This window comes from Miscanthus floridulus, chromosome 7 (genome assembly GCF_019320115.1).
Source record: "Miscanthus floridulus cultivar M001 chromosome 7, ASM1932011v1, whole genome shotgun sequence".
NCBI lineage: Eukaryota > Viridiplantae > Streptophyta > Magnoliopsida > Poales > Poaceae > Miscanthus > Miscanthus floridulus.
This window is the reverse complement of record NC_089586.1, coordinates 57720147-57729082: the sequence shown is the minus strand read 5'-3', so window position 1 is coordinate 57729082 and position 8936 is coordinate 57720147. Positions and strand designations below refer to the sequence as shown.

The 8936-nt window shown below is 41.7% G+C and overlaps 1 protein-coding gene across 1 annotated transcript; it reads left to right on the top strand.

The window, feature by feature from the left end:
* The first annotated feature begins 2812 nt into the window (after positions 1 to 2812).
* On the top strand, positions 2813 to 8216 carry LOC136467024 (F-box protein At3g58530-like). Its single transcript, XM_066465579.1, has 12 exons — positions 2813 to 3346; positions 4434 to 4493; positions 4665 to 4748; positions 4839 to 4969; positions 5044 to 5119; positions 5810 to 5880; positions 6130 to 6210; positions 6292 to 6370; positions 6443 to 6510; positions 6593 to 6661; positions 6740 to 6845; positions 7025 to 8216. Exons 1-12 carry the CDS (start codon positions 3188 to 3190, stop codon positions 7088 to 7090), a joined length of 1050 nt encoding a protein of 349 aa, XP_066321676.1. The 5' UTR covers positions 2813 to 3187; the 3' UTR covers positions 7091 to 8216.
* The last annotated feature ends 720 nt before the right edge of the window (positions 8217 to 8936 follow it).

The window sequence follows — 8936 nt, the reverse complement described above, 5'->3', positions numbered from 1 at the left end:
CTTGCGAATTGAATTTTACCAGAGTTCAACTTGTTCTGTTGCGATGAACTTGCGAATTGTGATGTTGGATCAAGATCTTTTCAAAGCTCAAGAAGTTGTATATTCCCTTATTCCTGGTAAGAAGGATCTTCTGTAATTATCCAATTTTGTGCACTGAAGGATTACTCCCATGCTGTTTCGAAAATGGATGTTGGTCGGGAGGAAGGTCAGAATTATGGAGAGAATTCCTTATTTGACATCAGACCAATTACTCGTTCCTTTTTTGGCCCTCAAAAAATTTTCGTTCCCTATTTGACACCGAGTTCAACTTTCATTCCTTATACGACACTCCGTTAGATTTTCCATCCAGGAACCGTTAACTGCCCTGTGAAAAGACGATTTTGCCCATATGGTGTTGGAGATGACAGTTAGAAAACCTAAAGTTTTTTTTTTTGAAAAAAAAAGAAACAGAGGCTCTTGTTGTAGGGAGCCTCTGTTTCTTTTTTTTCAAAAAAAAAACTTTAGGTTTTCTAACTGTCATCTCCAACACCATATGGGCAAAATCGTCTTTTTCACAGGGCAGTTAACGGTTCCTGGATGGAAAATCTAACGGAGTGTCGTATAAGGAATGAAAGTTGAACTCGGTGTCAAATAGGGAACGAAAATTTTTTGAGGGCCAAAAAGGAACGGGCATTTGTCTGATGTCAAATAAGGAATTCTCCCAGGAATTATAGTGGTGAATACAGACATTTCTTTCAATCTGTCACCCGTCAGTCGATTTGTACTTTATCAGTTTTCCAATATAATTTTGAAGGTTACGAAAAACAAGAACTCGTTATCTCATATACGCGGTTGCAAATAACCTGCGACGCGACATATGTGTGGAAATACTGTCCAAATCAATGGAGTCCAAAAGAACACCCTAAATATTATAGAAGTTCATGCCCGGGTCTAGTACGACTTAAGCCATAGAAAATCCAATTCGATTTGATCCCATTCACTCGGTTAAAATGTGATATCTCTAGTTATACGTATTTGATCTCGGATCTAGTGTTATTTTTTAGCAAATTGGCTAATCCAATCTGTAGTAAGGGTGACAAATGGGTGAACTCGGAGGGTAATAGGATTGCAAATTCGCTCAACTTATCGATTTAGCTTATCAGCCCGGTTTAGTTCCAAAAGAAGTTCTAAAAAAAAGTGCTACAGTATCTATCACATCGAATCTTACGATGCATGCATGGAGTATTAAATGTAGATGAAAAAAAACTAATTACATAGTTTGGTGGGAAATTACGAGACGGACGTTTTGAGCCTAATTAATCCATGATTGAACACTAATTGCTAAATAAAAACGAAAGTGCTACAGTAGCCAAATTCCAACTTTCACCTCAACTAAACAAGGGCTCAGTTATGGTACAGTGTTTTTCTTTCACAACAAACCAACGAACAATACTCTTCGGCTTGGTTTTTTCAGCGAAACGAACAGGACTATGCCACATTGTACTAGAAGCATACCTCATCATGCTGTCGCGCGACATTCTTAAAAATAAATTATCGTATATATGAATTAGAACTTCATATTTTTTTATCCATTCTTATTAAAACTGAATATGACAATAATGAATTCAATAAAAAAATAGACTTGCTAGCGTCCGGATCCGGAACGCTAGTGTTCGAACGCCCAGGGCTACTAGCCTGATGCGGCTAATGTCCGCACTGCAATGCTCGCTCGCTTGCCCGTTGCTGCGCTAAGATGCCCGCGGCTACTAGCCTGATACACCTGCCCGCACTACGCTGCTCGCTCGCCTGCCTGCCCGCCTGCTTGTTCACTCGCGTCTGCTGTTGTGCGCCCGCGCCTCTCAGTAGGGACCGCTCGCGCCCACCTCGCTTCTCGTGCACACGTGGGGACCTGCCTCCGACTCTGCCTCCGCCCGTTTCCCGAGCCGGCTCATGAAACACTTGCAACATAAATTTGCTGTAATATTCATCTGAAATAGATGAAATATTTTAAACATATGCTTGCAGCATACGTTTAAAACAGTCGAAACATTTGGGAACATACACTTGAAATGTACGTGTATAATTGCAACATGTGCAGTATCCTGATCTACTTTTGCAACATACAGATGAAACACATGCAACATACAGATGAGAAAATGCTGAAACACATGCAACGTACGTCTAAAACACTTGCAAAAATATCTTAAAATACTTGAAAACCATTGCAAACATAATGCAACAGTGTACAACCATTGCAACATTTGAAACATTCTGAACTACTTTTATAACATCCTTATGAAATACTTGCAACATACCTCTAAAACATCTGAATATTTGAAATATACGCTTGCAAACATACATCGTATCCTGGTGCGGCCTCCTCCGTCGTCTACATCGGGGCGCCGCAAGCCATATCAGGAAGTGAGGCTGGAGGGCTTCCGCACCAGGGCCTGATGCTTTTCCTTGCGCAACGGCCTCGGTGGCTATTTGGCGGCCGAGGGAGCAGTCGCCATGCGTGGGACGCAGTGGTGCCCTCACCGTCAGGCAGAGTAGGCCGCAAAGCAGGAGCAGCGGAACGGAGCGGCGCAACAGGAGAAGGAACAGGCGGGGTGACCATCGACGGTGGAGCTGGCCGCGGAAGAGGAGCAGCGAAGCGGGGGTGACTGTCGACGGCGACGGCGAAGCAGAGCGGAGTAGGTCTCTCATCTTCTTTTCCTTTCCTTATCCAACCGGCGCAACAGAAGGGACGCATGCAGACACCGTAATAAAAAAACGAGTGGCAAAGTGTAGAGGTCTATTGGCTGGTCACATATGTACCAAAGGGGCGTCCTGCACCTAGCATTAAAAAGAATTAGATCAATTTATAAGACGATGAATGACAAAACAAACAACAATATATGCATGCCTTATAATTTTTTATATATTAATTAAAAATAGTAATTGTACTGATGTGGATGGCTAATTATAGGTTGAAAGTTAATGCCCTGATGTGGTATTAGTGGAAGATGATGTGTATAGCTAGTGAAAAATAATATAGATGGGCAGATGGCTTACCTGTTGAGACAAAAATTACAGTGATTGAATTTAAAAGTATACGATAATACTGGCACTAGGTTGGATTTGGGCCTAAACAGGCTTTCGCTCAGGGGCGAAACAAAAATTTCCCACGGCTTCCCAACGAGAGCGAGGTTCCCCTCCCGACTCCGAGATGGCGGCACCGGCGGCGGACGAGGCATGGTGCCGGGAGACGGTTCCACGGGTGATGGAACTGGTAAGTCCACGCCTTCCGCAGCGGGATGCATGTGCACTGCTCGCGGTCAGCCCCTGGTGCTACCGTGCCCTCGTCGCCAACTCCAGGCTCTGGGAGGTGCGCATCGCCTGACAATCCCAAACTTCCGGTTTAGCTGGTTTAGATTGCAATCGTTGCTCTGAATGTTTAAGCCCTCTCTCTCCTTAGCTTTGGCCAAAGTTAGACCAACCTCATCATTTCCATTAAGTAAAAAACGGAAATTCAGAAACATTAGGTTTAGAGACTGAAAACAGAAGCAAACCATACAGACTATCCCTGAGCAGCTAGAAATCTGCCTCAGACAATTAGCTACACAAGAAGAAAATCTACAACAAGAGAGAAAAGTTTGCTTGACCGACCGCTGCACCTGAGCAACAAAGCACCCAACTACATTACCTGACTTGCTTGACTTGACTCCATCAATAGCCTCGTAGCAATGCCCAACATCGTGTCCACACCTTCAATCATCAGCTTGCGTACTTCTTCAGGATACAAACCTGTCCAACAGCGGATTAGTGGCAAGCATGACAAATGATCTCAGAGGGATGCTTCATCAGTTTATTCTCAAAGCATGCTCTGTTTCTTGTTTTCTAAATCGTCCAACAGATTGCCATCCTCTTTGGGGGTGTGGAACTGGGCGATGTTGTGTGTTTTGTCACCACCTGCTGTTGTAGTTTTTTTTTTCTCGAACACATAGGTGTAGTTTGTCTGATTGCTGTATGACGCGAGTCTCACGTTTCCGCCGAACAATGGTGATGGCAGACATTTTTCCTGTTATGTTGCATGCATGAGTTTGTGATATTGGGCTCTAATATCTTGGCCTAATTAGTTTTTAAGCTGGAACTCTTGTTATTATGTTATGTTATAATTCAGCAGCCACGGGGACTTCATGTTTTTTTGGCCTGCTGGAGTCAGAATTCTACTTTTCAACTTGTGGAGTTCACACTAACCTCTAACCACGTTCAGTACTTTATAATAACACAAGTAGCTGCTAATTCAATGCTACTTGCTCATCATCCAACTGACTTGATGCATTAGTATGACCACTTTTAATGTGATGCTTGCTGCCTAATATTGATTTGTTCTCTGTATGCATTTACTAGTGTCCTAATATTGATTTTTATTATATTATCGATTACTCTTCAGTCTTCACTGTTAAATACAGGTACTTGATCTATGTGAGATGAAGAATGCTGGAGACCGACTTATTTCAGCACTTTCACTGGTAACCGTAATTCTTCTGTTCGATAGTCCGTGCTATGCTAGTTGATAATACTATGTATATTTTTTGGGGGGCAGAGGCCTGTTGCTATGTTTTGTCTTACACATGTTATGCTTTCACATTTTTGTCCTGTTTTGAGTACTTTTGATGACATATTGTTCCATTCTTATTTAGGCAAGGTATCGTCATCTCAAAGTACTAAACCTTGAATTTGCTCAAGATATTGAGGACCGACATTTTGTTCATCTAAAAGAAATGGCAAGCTTTGCTCCCATTTTGTAATTTTAAATAAATCTAAATATGATGTTCCAACTCTAATGTTCATTAATTATTATGCAATGATTACAGAGTGGCATGTCACTGGAAAATTTGGAATTCCTGAACCTAAATGCATGTCAGAAGATCTCTGATAAAGGAATTGAAGCTGTTACCAGTCTTTGTCCTAATCTTCAGCGCCTTGCTATCTATTGGATTGTAGGGTATATTTCTTACTGAATGTTTACTTTGGTGAATATGAATTTGTTTCTCATTGTTGGACATTTTGCTGCCTTAGACTGACAGACTCAAGCATTGGGCACATTACAAAGAACTGCAAGCAGATAGTGGACCTCAACTTGAGCGGTTGTAAGGTAGCATGTGTTTTTTTATTCTATAGCATTTTGTTGTTTCCCATGTTCTTTTCTTGAATATTGAAGCAAGCAATTGTGGACATACTATTCTAGAAGTTTATTTTAAATGTATATGATGATCATTTGCAATGTCTATCTCCAAAGAACATTGTGCCTACGATCATTTTCTCCTCTTGTTTAATAATTGGTATCATGAATGTTAAGTTTGAGGCATGTACTGATGTACTTACATATATATGTACCTTCATTCACTACTTACCTTACAAAGTATGCAATAAGGATTTTGTTTTACTTGGTTCAATTGGACGAGAAAATTATCCTTGTTTGGTTGTGGGCTATATTTGGAACCATACAATCTTTCTTGAACATTGTGCTGAAAAAGAACCATGGTACAGAGAAAGAAGAAAACAGAGAGAAAGAAGAAAACATATTTTTACGCAATACAGTCTTGCATGAGTCACTAGCTAGATGCAGCTAAGAATAGATTATTACATTGAAGTTCTCATGTAAAAGTAGAGCACAACATGGTTATAATGGAATATTAATTGTAGACTTCAATATTTAATTTTCATGTCAATCTCTCATTACTAATTTTTCCTTGTCTTTTTGCTCCATCAATCATATATATTGCACATTCATATATCTGCTATAACAGTGATTCAAGTTATAAGTTGGTTGTTGCAATTGCAGAATATCTCAGATAAAGGAATGCAGCTGATTGCTAATAATTACCAAGAACTAAAGAAATTGAACATAACCAGGTATGGTTAGATTTCTGGAATACATCCATCACAAAACAAGTAATTCTTAACATGTGTCTTAGTGCTTACCCATCTTTTTGTTCTCACAAATTTTGCGTGTTTGGGTAGAAGCAGAATGTGCTTATGCTGGGTTTCAACTCTAGCCTACCCCAACTTGTTTGGGACTTAAAGGCTTTGTTGTTGTTGTTGTTGTTGTTGGGTAGAAGCAGAATGTGATACCTAAATGTTCCTGTGTGCTCAATTGCCCAGGTGTGTTAAGTTGACAGATGATGGGCTTAAACAAGTTCTTCTGAAATGTTCTTCACTTGAAAGCCTAAACCTCTATGCCCTTCGAGGTAAATTTGAGAAAAATAATATTATAGCAGATGTGTCTAGCCGTGAGTAGGGTATCTAACAACTTACCTCATTTTCATGCAGTTTTACTGACAGGGTTTATAAGGAGATAGGATCATTCAGTAATGTTACATTTCTAGACCTATGTGGTGCTCAGGTAACTGTTATCTTATTTACTTTGAACTATGAAGCCATTTTTTTTCATAATCTACTGATATGGGATTTCTAGAATCTTACGGACGATGGTCTTGCATGCATATCAAGATGCGGATGTCTAACATACCTCAATTTGACTTGGTACATGAAGAGCAAACTTCTCCATTTTTACCTCAGTCAAATAAGATTCTGTGTATCAAACTCTGCAATCACTATCTGACAGGTGTGTATGTGTTACTGATGCTGGCATTGTAGCTATTGCGCAAGGTTGTTGGTCCCTCGAACTGTTAAGGTAACATGGTAGTATTGTCCTTAAGAAGATAGGGCATTCATCGTGTTTAAATGCATGCTCTGTTTTGCATCCATGTAGTTTGTTTGGAATAGTTGGGGTGACTGATGCATGCCTCGAGGCTTTGTCAAAATCTTGCTCGTCCAGCCTCACAACACTCGACGTAAATGGCTGCATTGGTATTAAGGTGAGGATTTCCGAAGTCACTGTAACTACACTTTTGACCATTGATTGCAATTTGCAAGTCACAACCCATTGCTTCCCATGATGCTTTTTTTTTTTTTGCGGAAATTCCCATGACGCTATTTGATGATGTGTGTATCTGTACTTTAGTTCTGAAGATTTTTTCTTGGACATGTTTGACAGAGGAGGAGCCGGGATGACCTGCTGAAGCTGTTCCCATCACTGAGTTGCTTCAAAGTGCACAGCTAGCAGCCACCATGGTTCTCGACGGCTTTGCATTCTACATCTAGGAAGGGGAAGGGAGGTGTTCCTGTGTATGTTTTGACGTCAAGTTCCTGTGTTCATCCTTTTTTGCACGACTATGTATGTATGTATTTTATTAAGAGCAAGAGAAGTTCTACAGAAGCCCAATCTATGGAAGCGGCTAACCGACCTGAGTTGGCAATCTGAAGCATCTCTGTTACCTTAAAATCTTCAGGGCTGGTTCTTTCAACAGCCTGCATTCATCATTCTCTGTCCTCTTTAACATGCAGACACTATCCATAGGCTTTAGAGCATCTCCAGCTTGCCCCTGCTTGAGCCCTAAAAACTAAATTTGATGGCACGATCGCACGAGCAAAAAAAAAGGGCTTAGCTCCAAATAGGACCCTCAAAAATTTGAGAGAGCCCTTAAATACTTCCCTGAGGCCTCATTCCAAATTTCTTTTGGGTTATTTCTCACTCCCGCCCGAGCATGGATCCGTCGGCGGACCTCCTCCGCTCTCCCTGGTCGGGAGCCCCTCCAGCAGGCACAGCGCCGCTCGCCCGCACCTTGCTCACGATGGCCGAGGCTGAGGACCTGTGCCACCCACGCCCTGCTTGTGGCAGCCAAGGTCGAGAACCCCTGCGCGTGGTGATTTTTGAGGCTGAGGTCACCCGCGGGAACGCCCACGGGACTGCGGTGGCCGGAGCTGAGCTCACTCGACGCACCGCCTCCGCCCGATGCCCGACACCCGCCTCTGCCCGACATGTGGATCCGACAGCTCCCCTCTCTCCAGCAAGTTCCCTCCTCTCCCGTGATGCCTCCTCTCTGGTGAGGCCTCCTCGGCCGGCAATCTTTGGGTCACACCGGGTCGGAGAACAGTAAGAAGAAAAAGAAGATAAAAGGAAGAGTTCCACTGAGAGGTGGGTTCCACGTGTCTGTGGCTATGAAAAGGAATTTGAGAGCTTTTGCCGGTGTCGATGCAAAAATCTAGACCAACAAAATAGGAGGGAACCCTCAAATTATAAGTAGGGGCTTTAATTTAAGTGCTCCTGCAGGAGATGCTTTTAGTAGGCTGATCAATCTACAAAAGTTCGAATCATAATGTTATTCTGACATTGGAAGTTCATGATGCAGGGTGGGGAGAGCAAATTAGGTTAATAAATCAAAATATGTGAGCTTTAGTTACATAACGATCATGTAACTAAAGCGGAATTTAGCAGAGAGAGAGAGAGAGAGAGAGAGAGAGAGAGAGTAGAGAGAGAGAGCTAGAGAGAGAGAGAGAGAGAGAGAGAGAGAGAGAGCATTTAAATAGTCTCACTGTGGGATGACCTTCGTTGAGATCTCCAGAGCACAATGAGATTTAAGTGCTCACACCAGTATCAAATCTGTGTACCTATTGGGCTATCCAGGTAGGAAGCGTTTGTGCCATTTTCTCTTCGAACGATTTCGACAACCAATTCTTGTCCTGCCGTTACAAAAATAATACTTACTCCGTCCTAAACATAAAGGATCCAAATTTGTTCTAAATCAAACAATGCTAAGTTTGACCAAAATTTTAAAGTACAATATTATGAAAATATATTTCATAACATAACTTGTCCGATGGTGCTAATTTGATGTGTAAATATTCTTCTTCTTTTCTACAAATTTGGTCAATCTAAGCATAGTTTGATTTAGAACAAACTCAGATCTCTTATATTTGAGGATGGATAGTGTAATCGCAGATTGCACAAGTGTAAACCAGTAGTAATTAGAACGGTAATGCTACGCGCGTCTTACGTCCGACACTAGCAAATCATCGGACGCTCCCACAGGTCCACTGTCTTATTGCTTGCACTTTTACCCCACTGC

Bases quoted from the DNA above. Each gene is read 5' to 3' on its own strand.
- LOC136467024 (XM_066465579.1), top strand. From the start codon at position 3,188: ATGGCGGCACCGGCGGCGGACGAGGCATGGTGCCGGGAGACGGTTCCA. The intron at 4,970-5,043 runs GTATATTTCTTA...TTGCTGCCTTAG, and splicing joins GCTATCTATTGGATTGTAGG to ACTGACAGACTCAAGCATTG. The intron at 6,846-7,024 runs GTGAGGATTTCC...CATGTTTGACAG, and splicing joins ATGGCTGCATTGGTATTAAG to AGGAGGAGCCGGGATGACCT.